Genomic DNA, 16,087 nt, shown 5'->3' on the forward strand with positions numbered 1-16,087 from the left:
AGCTGTTCCTTTTCTCAAGGATACTGTGTCCTTGATTTTTTACAGGGCGGGGGGGGGGGGGAGGGGGAATGAGTCATAAAACAACCCAGGCTCCGAATCAGCTGGGTTCGTACAGAGATGAAAAGGGTATTTGGAGGCCTTTTCGTTTATATATAAACAGATGAGACTTTAGGCCACAGCTTTCATGTTGTGGAAGTGACCTGCATAATGAAAGGGGAGTGGTCAGTCCAAAAAGCTGAAGTTTTGTTTGAGTCAGTTCAGCAGTGAGCTGTGTGGAAACAGGCTGCTAAACTCTCTCTCCTTCTGCCTTTCTAACTTCAACCTTTAAGTCTATTTTTCATTTTTACTCTGTGTTTAAAGGGTTTTATTTATTAGGACTGTTGTGTATTTTTGGAACAGCATAACTAAGTCTAGTTTGGATAGACTGAGTTCTGTGGGTATTCTATATTCTGTTCTTTGTGTTTCATTCTGTAATTTTGTGAATCCATTTTTGTCGGTTTTAAAACCTGTAGTCAACCTAACTAACTTACTCTGGGTAATTTTCACTGTACAGTTACCAAAACAAATAGCAATGTTACAGTCTGGATTGCCTGCTTCAGAATGTAACAAGTGGTTTGTCCTAGTCCATAACTGATTGGGGGCTCATCCGGGATGTAATCAGTGAGTGGTAAGTGATAGTGTCTTTATTTCAGATGTTGGTTTGGTTGGGTAGACAAAGCTTGGGATAGCAATGGCTCTTTCAGTCACCAAGAGTTTTCTGGAGGTGGACAAGGTGACTTTGGAGATTTTACAGAAGGTGAAGAAGACCAAACTGCACGAGTTAGTAGACAAGCTGGTATTGAAGCTACTTCCTAATGTGAGGAAGGATGTGATGATTTCAGCAGTAGCTCAGCATTTAAATTTGCTGGAAACACCATCAGGATTGATACATATGGCAAGATTTCAATTGCAAATGAAGCAGCTTGAGTTAGAGGCGAGAGAGAAGAAAAGGGCAGCAGAAATGAAACAGTTTGAGTTACAATTAAAAGCAGAAGACAAAGAAAGAGAACAAAGGACTCTAGCAGAAGAGAAGGAAAAAAGGAGAGTTTGAACTTCAGAAATTTACACTTAAACAGGGAAATCTGGAGATAAAGGCTGAAGGTAAGCTTAGTGTGGAAGGCCAGAGAGTTAAACTGGCAAGGTTAGCAGCTGAAGTGGCTGATGACTATGAATTGGTCCATAAAACATGGTTTGGCTTCCAGAATCAATTTCAGTCCATGAGGGATAGAAATTGGAACAAAGAGAAATCCTCACGTGGAAACGGAAAGGTAGATCACAGTGAAGATCATAAGGGGAACTTACCACAGGGTAAGAAGGAAACCCTTGAAGGGGACAAAGAAGGTAAAAAGCTCTGGTGTTTTCTTTGTAATAAAGTGGGCACATGAATCACAGTGTTGGTGTGCTAGGAGAAAGCCAGATGTAGGAAAACAGAACAAGCCTGTAAGTTTAGTTGGCATGGTAACAGAAAGCCCAACAGAAGATAGAAAGTTGTATCAGAGGTTGATTAAAGAGGAAATGCCAGATCTGCTTAAAAAATATACATGCAAGATTAAAGTTTATTCACATAAGTCAGGAGTAACAGGCAAAGAAGTTACAATATTAAGGGACACAGGATCCGCTCAGTTTGTGATGTTGAAGGATGAAGTGATACGTACTTCTGGAGGACTACTGCCAGAAAAGGTTCTGGTAACAGGAGTTCACGGTGAGACAAAAAGCGCTCAATTATGTAAAGTGCGGCTAGACTGTCCAGAAAAGTGTAGAGAATTTGTGGTCGGCGTACTGGACAAACTCTCAGCTCTAGGAATACAATTTGTCCTTGCAAATGATATAGCTGATTCACCGGTAAACATGCTGCCTACTCTAGTTGAAAAGCCAGTGGAGGTGCAGGCAACTGAAGAAATGCAGAATATTTATTCAGGAAACATCCCTGATTGCATAGTAACAAGATCGCAGAGTCACAAGCTGAAGCAGGAGAGATCAAAAGGCACAGATAAGGGAGATGAAATAGTATTATCAGAGACTGTTTTTGATCAGATAAGTGGGACAGAGAAGAAGCCAAATGTTAAAAACGCAAGTATCTTAGCTCTGCTAAGCTTATTGGGTTACAGCAGAACGATGAGAACATAAAACAGTTGTATCAAAAGGCAATACAGAGAAGGAGAGTGAATGCATCCCTGTGTGTTATTACTTAACAAATGGTGTCTTAATGAGGAAATGGAGACCATCACACATTCCAGCAGATGAGAGATGGGCAGAAGTTCATCAGATTATTTTGCCAATAGAGTACAGAGTGGAGGTGCTGTGAGTGGCACATGAGCAACCACTTAGAGATCATTTAGGAGTGAAGAAAACACAGGCTAAAATACAAAGATATTTTTACTGGCCTGGATTACACATGGATGAAGTTGAATTTTGCTAGATGTGTCATACATGTCAGCCAATCAGAAAACCACAGGCAGTAATAAAACGTGCACCTTCTTGGTTGATTGCAAAGGTCCCCTACCTCAAACAAAAAGTGGGAATAAGTATTTATTAACAATAATGGATATGTCGATTAGATTTCCAGAGGCAATCCTATTACACAATGTCACAGCTAAAAGGGTTGTAGAAGGATTATTTAAATTTTTTACTAGATATGGACTGCCAATAGAGATCCAGTCAGATCAAGCGTCAAACTTCACATCCAAACTATTCAAGGAGTTTATGGATAGCTTGGGAATAAAACAATTCAAATCTACTGCGTACCATCCTGAATCACAGGGAGCGCTCAAAAGGTGGCATCAAACACTGGATAGTCAGGACTATCCAGATGATTGGGATAAGGGAGTTCCATTTGTGCTATTTGCAATCAGATGCACCAAATGAATCGACCAAATTCAGTCTGTTTGAATTAACTTTTGGGCATGAAGTAAGAGGACTGTTAAAATTGATTAAGGAGAAATTAATAAGTCAGAATTTAGAGACCACCCATTTGGACTACGTGTCGAATTTTAGAGAATGACTAAATAGAGCTGGGGAGTTGGCTAAATAATTTAAAAGTAACGCAGCATACAATGAAACAGGAAGTGAATAAGAAATCAAAAATTCGCAATTTTGTTATTGGGGATACGGTGTTACCTCCAGTATTAGGTGAACCTTTAAAAGCAAGGTTTCGTGGACCTTATCAAATCGAGGAAATTGAGTGAGGTGAACTACTTGATAGGGACTCCAGACAGGTAGAAATCTCAGAGTGTGTTATGTGAATATACTCAAAAGGTATTTTGACAGCGAAGGAAAGCAAGAGGAGGTGTTTATGATTACAACCCACAAAGAAGAATCAAGTTCAAGGATTCTGAATGGGACATTGTTCACATCAAATTGGACAATAAGGAAGTTGTCAAAAATTGGGATAAATTATTGAGTTACCTTCCACAAGAAAATCAAAAATGACCTGAAAGAGTTATTATCATCACTTTGGGAAATATGCAGAAATAAACTGGGAAATATGAACCTAATTGCGCATGATGTAGATCTAGGAATGCTGTTCTGATTAAGCAACATGCTTATCAGCATAACCCTTTAAAGTTAGCACAGGTTCAGAAGGAGATAGAATGCTTGCTCCAAGATTGCATAATCAAAGTGAATTATAGTGACTGGAGCTCACCCATAGTGCCGTTACAAAGACTGATGGATATCCAATTCTGCGGCTGGAGGACTGTGTCGAAAAACTGGGGCAAGAAACTTACATTTCTAAGTTGGACTTGCTCTGGTGCTACTGGCAGGTACCTTTGTCAGAAAGAGCAAAGTCAATTTCAACTTTCATAATGCCAAATGGACTGTATCAATTCAAAGTCATGCCATTTGGTATAAAAACACTCCAGCCACATTTCAGAGACTAACTAATAAGATCATTGCTGGATTCTCCAACTATATATTGATTACCTGGTGATTTTTAGTCACTCATGGAAGGAACATTTACAACATTTATTGGACTTGTTTGATTGACTTCGGAAGGCGGACTTGGTGGCAAATCTACCTAAAAGTGAATTTGCCAAAGCCCAAGTCACCTTCCTGGGCCATGTTATTGGACACGGACAAATGGCCCCATGGGATGCGAAAATGAAAGTAATTGGGGAATTTCCCACACTGTCGATGAAAAGAGCAGTATAGGTAAACAACCCTTTATCTGAAATCCTCAAATCCGGAAAGCTCCCAAGTCTGAAGGTATTCTTGTGAAGTTTTGTTCTCATTAACAAGGTTGTTTGGTGTGCAAACAGTTAATCCAAGTCCGCACTCACTTGATGCGTGTCATTCAGATGCGACATATGGAGGTGTGGCCCAGCACTGGCAGGCCTCAATTTTGTTTCAGAGCCATTTTACTCACAGTAAGTCTGTTCTTTGGAAAGATTTTAAAAAATTTCACCATCAAACTGCCACTTGTTCTGAAATTTGAAAAATTCTGAATTCCAAAAACCAGCTGGTTCTGAGCATTTTGGTTAAAAGATTGTGCACCTGTACTATGGTTCCTGGGATTGAGTGGATTTTACTGAAGGTTTGTGCCGAATTTTAGCAGTGTGGCTGCTCTACTCACTGAATTGTTAAAAAAGGATAAGAAATTTCAGTGGACAGCAGACTGTCAAAAGGCATTTGACAGCCTAAAAACTATGTTAACCATTGCCCTAGTATTAGCCACACCTGATTACATGAAGCCTTTTAAGGTGGCTATCAATGCCAATGATGTGAGGGTTGGTGCGGTGCTCCTGCAGGAGGCTGACAAGGGGATAGAAAGACCCAACGGGTATTGTTCTAGGAATTTGAATGCTCATCAACAGAAATATTCAACATTTGAGAAAGAGACTCTGGGTTTGGTATTGGCATTACAATATTTGAGTGTTTACATTTCCAGCAACACATCTGAGACAATCGTATACATTGATCATAACCCATTGACATTGTGGGAAAATTTAAGGACAAAAATGCCAGACTGTTTGGATGGAGCTTGTTGTTGCAACCATTCAATTTGACAATTGTGCATGTGGCAGGTCGTGAAAACGTGAATGCCGATGCGTTGTTGAGACTCGAATAAGATACGGAGGTGTTCGATAGTGGGTGTGCCACAGACTGAATTCAAATGCAGTTGTGCACGTTTGCATGTGTATAGTTAGTATGGTGTATTTGTGTGTTTTAGAGGACAAAAAAGATTTTTTTTTGATGAAGGGTTTTAAAAATGAAGCCATCTTCAGATATTGATGGTTCATTCTTTTTAAGGTGGGGAAGGGGGGGGTGTCACAAAGCTGGTCCTTTTCCTAAAAGCTGTTCCTTTTCTCAAGGATACTGTGGTGATATTTTTCAGAGGGTTGTAAAACAGTCCGGGCTCCGAATCAGCTGTGTTCGTACAGAGATGAAAAGGGTATTGGGAGGCCTTTTTGTTTACATGTAAACAGATGAGACTTTAGGCCACAACTTTCATATTGTGGAAGTGAACTGCATAATGAAAGGGGAGTGGTCAGTCCTAAAGGCGGATGTCTTGTTTGAGCCAGTTCAGCAGTGAGCTGTGTGGAAACAGGCTGCTAAACTCTCTCCCCTTCTGCCTTTCTAACTTCGACCTTTAAGCCTGTTTCAATTTTACTCTGTGTTTAAGGGGTTTGTTTATTTGGACTGTTGTGTATTTTTGGAACAGCATAATTAAGTCTAGTTTGGATAGACTGAGTTCTGTGGGTATTCTATATTCTGTTCTTTGTGTTTCATTTTGTAATTTTGTGAATAAATTTTTGTCTGTTTTAAAATCTGGTAGTCAGCCTAGCTAACTTACTCTGGGTAATTTTCACTGTAAATTTACCAAAACAAATAGCAAAGTTACAGTGTGGGCTGCCTGTTTAAGAATATTTTGAGTGGTCTGGCCTAGACCACAACAGGAGATAGTTTATCTTTATCCACCCTGTTTTTCCCTGTTAATGTACCATCTACAAGAAATATTGCAGCAACTCGCCAAGGTTTCTTCAGCAGCATTTTCCAAATCTACAACGTTTATCACCTAGTAGATCAAGGGAAACAAAAGCATGGCATCACTGTCACCTGCCTGTTCCCCTCATGTTACACACTACACTGTCACTCAAGATCATGGAACTCGCTCCTTAATAGCAATAGGATGTACCTACATACTAAGTCTGAAAAGTTAGATCTGTTTTAGATTCACATAATGTACCAATTACCAAAAACTTGGAATCAAATAGACACAATGATTTTTCTCCATTGTCATTTAAAAACTGTGGGAAGAAAATCTGGAATTATCTGGCACAAATTCTGCACTAATAATTTAGGGCGATCTGGGATAAAAGTGCAAGTATAAAGCCTGCATTTTGCTCTCCTAACCAAGTCAGCTGTATTGAGGGATAAGTGTTTCAAAACAATTCCCGCCATCACTTCAAATTTTTACTTAAGTTAATGATATGAAGTCTGAATGACAGTTCTGCAGAGGACTAATGAACTAGCGTCACGATTCAAGAATCTTTCAAAAGGGTAAGTTTAAAAGTTCTTATTCATGCCATCTCCATGCTGATTCAACCATTCTGCAGTATAAAGAGAACCAATGGGCCATATAACAACTTGCAAGTTTTGAGATGCTGAGGAAGAAAAAACATCCATAAGAAATAACTTTGATACAAAACAGCCGTTCCTAAATTACTAAAAAGACCAAGCCAGCACAGTTCTGACCATTTGATCCCACTGCCGTAGGAATCGCAGAGCAATCCAGACATAGTAAGGCTAACAATTAGAAGTTTAAACTTCCCATGTAGATAATGCAGATGTATGCACATCAGGATTTTCTATAACACTAGTCTACGTATTTAATACAGATTCTACATTTACAGACATTTAAACTTTTATTGAGGCATTCTTAACTTTTATATTCAATACAATGAACTATTCTGCCTGTCAGACAGCAAAGCTTGAAAAATGGGTTTGGCTCACCTCCAGCCTGACTCTTGCTGAAGTGGATTCCCATGTAGTAACAATTCCAGCAGTCTATGACATCCATTAAGACTTAAAAGGAAGCTCTTGAGATCTATGATAAAGCAAACATATTCAAAATAGATTAAAGCAGATAAAACAAAGCATATCAGTAATATGTAGGTTCTGAAAAATCAACAAGTTGGAAAAATAATTTGAAGGGTATGACTTTTACAAAGAGAAGTATTTATCCCAGTGCACAAGGAAGCAGAAAACAATGATTTGAAAATTCACCCCACATTGATAAAAACCCGCAGATTTGCCTTCCATATGGGACTAAATACAGAAAATATATAGGATTTAGGAGTGGGAGTTGGCATTTGGCCTATGAGCCTCCACCACCATTCAATAAGGTCTCAAGTGATTCAGTTGTCGTCTCAGTTCCAAGTTCCTGTCTGCACCCCATAATCTTTGATACCCTGCACAAGAGAAAATATCCTCTTGGCATCCAACCCTATCCATTTCCTTCAAGATCTTACATGCTTCAATAAGATCACCTCTAATTCTTCAAAACACCAATGGGAATCGATCTAACCTGTTTAACCTTCCTTCATAATCCTTCCTTATCCTTGAAATGAGTTGAGTGAACTGCTTCCAAAGCAACCATATCTTTTTTTTCAAATAAGGAGACTAAAACTATACACAATACTCTGCGTGGGATATCACCAGCTACAATAACAATTCCCTGCCCCTATATTCTATTCCCCAGCCATAAATAACAAAATTCCATCTGTCTTCCTAATCATTTCTTTGCAAATTCTCCACCTCCTCCTCACAATTTATTTCTATAAATTTTGATATCATCAACAAATTTAACTATTGTACATTCAGTCCCCTCATCCAAGTCATTGATCTGGACTGTAAACAATTTAGGATTAAGTGAAGTGTCACTTACCCTGGTGACACTCCACTAGTGACAGCTTGTCAATGGATCAAAGATACAGTTGTCCCAATTCACCGCTCCTGGTTAGCTAGGTAACCCTTTATCCATGCTAATATGTTATTCCCTATACCCTACTTTAATTTGTCCAGCCTCCTTGATGTGGCACTTAATCAAATGTGTTTTAAAAATCCAAGTATACTACATCAGTGAGTTGATTAGCTCAGTTTGCTGAACAGATAGATTGCAATACAAAGTGATGCCAAAAGCATGGGTTCATTTCCTGCACTGGCTGATGTTACCATGAAGGTCGGATCATTTCAACCTCATACCTTTCTTGAGGCATGATGACCCTCAGATTAAACTCACTACCACTCATCTTGGTCATTCTGATGAAATAGCAGCCTATGATCCTCTGGGACGATGGTGACATCACTTTACGCTACATCTTTGTTGTTCTCTATTGACTGTGAATAATTCTTCAACAAAATCTCACATAGATTGTTTGAATATAATTTTCCATTCAGAAAGCTGTATTGATCATCCTGATTTTCTGGTCAACCAGTTCAGAGATCTTATTTCACATAATTGTATTTTTGAACAAGGAATCTGAATATGTGACTGCAAAACTTTTAATTGATGTTCTTTCATGGGGCGTACATGCAAATTCACATGAAGCACCTCGAGAATCAAAAGCTTTTATCAATAGTGTTAAACACGAAAATACACTCTCCATGGTATGAATGATTTGGAGATGTTGGACTGGGGTGTGCAAAGTTAAAAATCACACAACACCAGATTATAGTCCAACAGGTTTAAGCTACTGTGTTTCCAATTAAACCTGTTGGACCATAACCTGATGTTGTGTGATTTTTAACATGGTATGAATGATCACACTCCTACTGTACAAAATTAAAGATGTAACTACAAAAAATGTACATTGTTCGTCAACATCTTATACAGACTGATTTAACTTTATTGTGTAACTGTTATGACTGTCATCTTCTGTGAAGTACATTTACATGGTATTATAAACTGAAAGTAAGGTCTGACATGATATAAAATTACTTTTGAAAAGTAGTCTCAGATCTTATGCAAAAATAAAAGACCAGTACCACTTCAGCAATTCTGCTGTTAAATATATGTTCAAATGTGTATGTTGAAAATGAGGTATTTGGAGCACTAGTCTGCTTTTTTTACTGACACTCTCTGCACATACACCAACATTCTCACCAAAATAGCAGCCAGCATGGTTTGCACCAGAAGTGCTTATGTGTACTACAGATATCATTTCAAATCAAAGGCATCGTGGGCATATTAAAGAACTAAATATACTGCCCTAAAGCAGCCAGATTATTTTTAATACAGAAAAAACAACAAAATAAAGATTCCTCAAAGTATGCAATAGATACACATCTTTGTGTGAAGTATCAGTTCATGAATTAAAGTTTTTAGCTAAAGTGCAATATCAATGTATAAAAATAGTTGCATTGTGATAGATTATTAATTTTTCATTAAAGGAAGCGTCTGTGTTCAATTCTTAACGTAAACTGAGGTTTGATCTTGACTACTCCAAAAGGTATCACACTGACTCACAGCGATATTTAAAGGCACATACAGGAAACCCTGTCCTCCTGATCAAAGGAAATGCACTCACTCATACAAAGCTTCATGCAAGTAAATTACGAAAAGAAAAATAATGGAGAAAAAATAAAGATTTACTTCACCTGATAAGCGATTATTGCTAACATTAAGCCTCTCCAATAAAAGAAAGTCAGACATGGCTGTAAGGTCCGTCAAACTGAAAAATAAAGGTATTTGATGACTTTAAACATATGAATGAGTTCAGTAATTTATTAAGGACAATCAATTCTACAATAAGACATTTATAGTCACAGTAATTAAATCTACTAAATTTATTGCAAGCACTTGTGCAAGTCAACTTTCACATCTATATCTATATATACATGTGTATTCTTACTGCAACAACTAGATAAAGGCCAAATGTTTGCACACCATGCATTTCCTTATGATACAATAGTATAGTCTACTCAAGCCAAACTGACATTGACTTTTTGGAAAGTTAACAAACCAAAGCAACCAAAGTTTCCTTGCCTTGCTTGATGATACAGTGACAAGAAATCATATATAGAACAGAAACTGTCCAGCTGAAAAAAAGCAGTAACTTTTGTTACAATCCCCGTAGAGATCAATAACTTTCAAAGGGATTTCAATTTCCAGCAACTGACTTAAAGGAATTGCATGTCAGGGTTTCAATTTTTAAGACTTCTACTGTGACAAAGAAACCAAAATCAACATAAACTGAACATTACTCTGGAGGTAATTACAATTCTAAACTACAGAAATGACATTCCTGACTAGATTCTTATCACGACCAATGCCACCACACCAAAATTAAATATTACACTACGTTCTCCACAGAAGTTAGTCTTTACAGCAGCCAGTCCAAAGTTATTCCCAGTTTCTAACATGCTCACTTCTCCTGGTTCACAAATTTAAGACAAAAAAATGTTGTCTTCTGAAATCCTCAAAACGTCTTTTAGCAGCAAGGCTCACTCTAGCAATTCTTTCCTGGTCTCACCACCAGAATTTCCCAGTGCCTTTAAATATTTCTGCCCTTCAATTTTCCATCAGAGTTCTGACTGGCAGATAACAGAGGAACAATTTTATTCCTTCTGCTGACGGGAGTTGCTGTCCCTTTGTCTCTCTCTCTCTCTCTCTCTGTGACTTACTTTGTCTGTCTCCAGTGCTTTGAAATCAGATTGCCTAAGTCTGTATGTCTCCACAATGTAAAGCTAGCTTCTTTGTCCTTTGCTTTCAAAATGTTAAACGTAGCGCTTGAATTTTAATTGGACTTGGTAACTAAGTCGAGAGTGTGGTGCTGGAAAATGATTCCTGATGAAGGGCTTATGCCCTAAACGTTGATTCTCCTGCTGCCTGACCTTCTGTGCCTTTCTAGCACCACACTCTTGACTCTGAATGCCAGCATCTGCAGTCCTCACTTTTTCCCATATGGTAACTAAGCGACATAAGCTTATCAATGGGCAGAATAAGCAGCAAGTCACATGTAACTCTATATGATATAATTTTCCCTTGAATTCAATAGACATTCAAATGTAACTATCCTATAAAATCTCACATAAATAGAACCATTAAATGTGAAAGCATTTTTAAAACAAAAACCTAAAGGCTCTACTTCTGAAGTCCTCAAGTCTCCAATTGAAGATATAGAGCAGCAATGTTTGACTGTACGACTGTGAGAACAGGTCCAGATTTCTCGGTAGATAAGCATTTAATGAACAAAGTGTTGATCATGTTTCTACATCCAAGTACGCAAATCAAACTTTTTCCATTGTGTACGAAAGGCTTGCATGAGAAAACAGAATGTCTTAGTAAAGGTCTGTGAATGTTGAGGCATTCGCATATTTAGATAGACTAGCAACCAGCAAACAATTATGCCAAATTTGATGAAAAAGTTTACATTTGAGGAAATCGAAACAGCACCAATACTCAAAACAGCCATGTAGGTGCCTTTGTTTCAAAGTTAAAATTGTTGAATGTAAAACTTGGTTTGCAAGCCAGATCTTAATCTTACTGCTCAACAAGAGAAAATGATAAGATGTGGTTGCCCAAAACAATTCCAAATCTCTAATGATTCCAGGCGCCAAACTTGACATACTGTGCATGTAGCAAGATCAATGCACACCCATAAAGATTAAGCTTGGATCTGTTGGTAGAACTGTCAGCTGAGCCAGAAGGTGTAGATTTAAATCCCACTTCAGAAATTTGGGCACAAAAATCAAACTTAATACTCCAGTAAAATACTGAGGGAGTGTTGTACAATTCTTTGAGGAGAAAGTGAGGACTGCAGATGCTGGAGATCAGAGCTGAAAATGCGTTGCTGGAAAAGCGCAGCAAGTCAGGCAGCATCCAAGGAACAGGAGAATTGACGTTTCGGGCATAAGCCCGAAGAAGGGCTTATGCCCGAAACGTCGATTCTCCTGTTCCTTGGATGCTGCCTGACCTGCTGCGCTTTTCCAGCAACACATTTTCAGTGTTGTACAATTGCCATTTTTCAAATGCAAAATTAAACTATTGACTCATCTGCTCTCTGAGGTAGACTCTATGATATAATTTTGAATAAAATAGCAGAGACAATATTCCTTATCAGCATCATGCTATTTGTGCAATATATTATCAAATTAGGTGCCACATTCCCTCATCGACAATGCACTATTGGCTGCAAAGTATTTTAGTGGTGGTATTTTGTGTGGTCATGAAGATCACCACACAAATTAACACTTGTCTTCTTCTTTCTAAACAAGGATTCAATGAAGTGACAGTGACATATAAAAGTAACATAACGGATGAACATTTTCTCTGAGTAACATGTTCATATCAATTTTCAGAGCAAACCACTAAATTGGAAAGATCTCAATAGAGACTGAAGCTTAATATAGTGGACATTTAATTGAGAAAGTAAATATTTGGCCTGCCTGTCAGATGCTAGATGCATTACGGTTTTAATTAGGAAAACATACAGAATGAAGGGCATCATTTTATGGATTTAGAGATAACAAGAGTGTCCACAAACAGTATATTCAAGCATTGAAGAGGATGTATTCATGAGAAAGGCCTGCAATTTCCTCAAAAGTTCAGTATAACTTGACAATTTCTATCTGAGGAAATTCATATATAACTGATTCAGGATAGTTTTATGCTGAAATAGTGTTGTGCATGACTTTTCTCTACCATATCATTGATGAAAGTCTTATTTACATAATTCCCCATACTAAACATCAACTCTCAGGAATTTATGGAATAATGCTTGGCCATAGGAGAAAAGTCGAAAGTCACTAGATACTGGTATATCTTAGATCTTAAAAGATTGTCAGCAATTATATTCTGATTTTTTTAAAGCAACAATTTATTGGGATCTGTATTATCGGCAAATAAAGTTCTTATTCTTAGTGTACCAAAATCTTCTGTGACACTTTCACACATTGGGAAGATTGAGATGAGATCATCCACCATTGCACCAAATGGTGGAGCAGACTTGAGGGCTGACCTGCCTGCTCCTATTTCTAGTTCTTACATTCTTATGTTCTTAAGTCTACACCTAGTGGACCTCAAGTCTCCCTAAGTCTGAGAAAGGTTTTATCAATATCAAGTTTCAGAAGGATCTGGCTGTCCTTTTCATGAATACCAACACAGACTGTTATTATTCATCACAAAAAGGAATGAATACAAAGGTAGGCATTGAGGAGACTATAAACTGGAGTAATGTGCACATTATTGGTCACCTAACTTAAAGGTTAGATGTAACTGCATTGGAGGCAGTTCAGAGCAAGTTTACTGGACTAGCATCTGGAATGGCGGGTGGGGGTTGGGGAGTGGAGAGTTGTCTAACAAGAAAATGTTGGACAGGTTAGACTTACACCCACTGGAGTTTAGAAAAGTAAAACATGACTAAAACATGCAAGATCCTGAGTAGTCTTGACAGAGTACCTGGTAAAGTCTAGAATTAGGACACACTGTTTAAAAATCAAGGATCATCCATTTAAAACAGAGACAAGGTGAATGTTTTCTCTAAGAGGGTCATGTGTCTTTGGAACTCTCTATCTGAAAAGATGGTTAAAGCACAGTCTTTGAATTTTTTTGTAAGACAGAAATAGATAGTTACTTGTTAAGCAAGGGGATAAAACGTCTTTCTTGGGGAATGGAAATTCAGATGTGAGGCTACAATCAGATCAGATATGATCATATTGATGGGGCAGATCTAAGGGGCTGAATGACTTACATGTGCTCCTAATGTTTGTATTTAAAACTTCACTAGGCATACAACCATATTACTCTGAAAACATTCAATCCCATCTGATCCTAGAAGCTAAGCAGATTCAGGTCTGGTCAGTACTTGGATAAGAAACTACCTGCGAGTTCTATGTACAGTATGCTTTAGGGGCCCTCTTGTGGTACAGTGGTGGTATCCCTATTCCTGGACTGGGAGGCCCAGTGCACCTACTCCAGAAGTGTGTAATAACAGCTCTGAAGAAGTTGTTTAGAAAAATAGGCTAAATTACAAAAGAAAATTCACTGTTTATTTTTTATTATTTTTGAAATATAAGGTGGAAACAGCTAAGTCTGCCAGAGGTTTTGAAAGGGAGTCAAGAGCACTTAATTGGTGAGGTGGCAAAAATCCAATTTTCCAATCATAGATTAAAATTATAATGTGAAATTCTTGCAAGCTTTCTTACAGGGGGCATTCCTGACCTCCTTCTGCATTCATTAGCTTGTCATGGATATTCATTACCACCTAAGCTTGCTGGAACTCCATTCACTGGTACCATCTTGTCAGGCAATAAACATGAAACACCCTTGTTCACAAGCCTGATGGTATATAAGAGGCAGAGACCTGGCAGAATAGACCTCTGCCTCCAAGCTACTGTGAGTACAGGCTTTTTTTAGTAATTTGGTTCCTTCATAACTGAGCAGTTCCTTTGAGTAACTGCTTACTGTGAAGCCAGACTAGGTCAAGCAGCTAATTTTTAAAAGTTCATTCACATGATGAGGGTGTCGCTTTCTGGGCCAGCACTTTTTGCCCATCCCTAATTGCTCAGAGGGAGTTGAGAGTCAACCACATTGCTATGTGGTCTGGAGTCACATGTAAGCCAGACCAGGTAAGAATGGCAGTTTCCTTCCCTGAAGGACATTAGTGAACCAGATGGGCTTTTACAACAATTGACAATGGATTCATGGTCATCATTAGACCCTGAATTCCAGATTTGTTTTTAACTGAATGCAAATTCCATCAGCTGCCTTGGCGGGATTTGAACGCGGGTTCCCGGAACATTATCTGGGTCTCTGGATTAACAGTCCAACGATAATACTATTAGGCCATTCCCTGCCCATGACAAGTTTCAGTTATATGTAGCTTTGCACATTGTTCTTAAATGCTTATAGTGCTAAGGGGGAGGAAGTCTGACTGGGTCAACAAGTCTGCTCAGGTGAGACAGCCACGCAAGATAATGCCAGAAAACCTGACTAAAATAGATAAGCTGCGGTCAATCTGAAAGGGGGTTGTGATCAAAAAGATTGAAATGAAGGTGGGTTAGGTGGAAAGAAACTGTAGGGATTGAAATTTGAAAGAGTGTGATGTTAGACATACTGAAGGGATCCTGAGGAATAGAGGGATGAAATTGGGATGCAGAGGGAAGAGTCACAATGATAGGGCAAGAGGGACAAGAAAAGATGGGAACTGTATATTTAAGGTGACTTCACCTGACAAAGGAGCAGCCATCTGAAAGTTTGTGATTTCAAATAAACCTGTTGGACTACAACCTGGTGTCTTGTGACTTCTGACTTTGTCCACCCCAATCTAACACCAGTACCTTCAATCATATGCATTTCAACGTAGCATCTTTTGTGATGATACAATTCCCTGTTCCCAACATATAAAAGAAGTTCTGATTGAAGAAAACCTAAGTTGTAGCTATTAGTGGAACAATGTTCTACCACTAGCTAAGTAAAATAAGGCAACTGAATAATGTCTAATTAGCTCTCGTGGGCAGAATTTTCTTGTCTGTTGGATACAGCAATAGAGGCAGAATGAAGGAGAAACAACTGGGCAGGTTTATCGCCAGAGGGACAATGTTTCAGTGAAAGCAGACCTCTAGTTTTTGTTCATTTTGTGACTGATGCTGTTAACCCATCTTTTCTTTGGAGGAGTGAAGTCTGCAGGCTACAACCCTGGAATAGTAGAAAAAAGTTCCTCTACATGAAGTAATGGTTTTATGATAATGAGGAAAATTGAAGTTACTTTGCCAACTTTAAGTTAAAAAGGAATAAGGTGCTGGGATTATTCAGACAGTAGTTTCCTGACAGCTATGTGCTATATGACGCAAACCTAGATATTAAAACTTCTGTAATTGCTTCCATTAGTGAAAACTAACAAAACTGCTTCAACTGTTATTCATAGAGAAGCTCTTCCCAAACTCCCATTTGAAGAGATATTCTTCCTCATTTAATTTCACGGAGATGTTGCTCCTTTCTGCTCGCCATTCACAAAGACATTCTCCACTTTCTACTTAGTGTTCTGTTCTTGATCTTTTCCTCTCCATACCTGCCTTCTCTGCTCTCTGACATTGTTACTTTGTCTTT

At 38.4% G+C, this 16,087-nt stretch overlaps 1 protein-coding gene across 4 annotated transcripts in view; it reads right to left on the bottom strand.

Annotated features, from left to right (window-relative positions):
- Positions 1–16,087, bottom strand: part of lrriq1 (leucine-rich repeats and IQ motif containing 1) — a 183,316-nt gene that overhangs the window by 115,341 nt on the left and 51,888 nt on the right. For all 4 annotated transcript variants that reach the window (XM_087997145.1, XM_087997146.1, XM_043709694.2 and 1 more), the window contains exons 13-14: positions 9,637–9,710; positions 6,991–7,084 (exon numbers count right to left, since the gene is read on the bottom strand). In XM_087997145.1, coding sequence (XP_087853271.1) covers positions 6,991–7,084; positions 9,637–9,710 — 168 coding nt within the window. The remainder of the gene's footprint in view (positions 1–6,990; positions 7,085–9,636; positions 9,711–16,087) is intronic.

The sequence above is a fragment of the Chiloscyllium plagiosum genome, unplaced genomic scaffold, assembly GCF_037043375.1.
Source record: "Chiloscyllium plagiosum isolate Xiang-an unplaced genomic scaffold, Cpla_swu_hap1 HiC_scaffold_19, whole genome shotgun sequence".
In the NCBI taxonomy this organism is placed as follows: Eukaryota; Metazoa; Chordata; class Chondrichthyes; order Orectolobiformes; family Hemiscylliidae; genus Chiloscyllium; species Chiloscyllium plagiosum.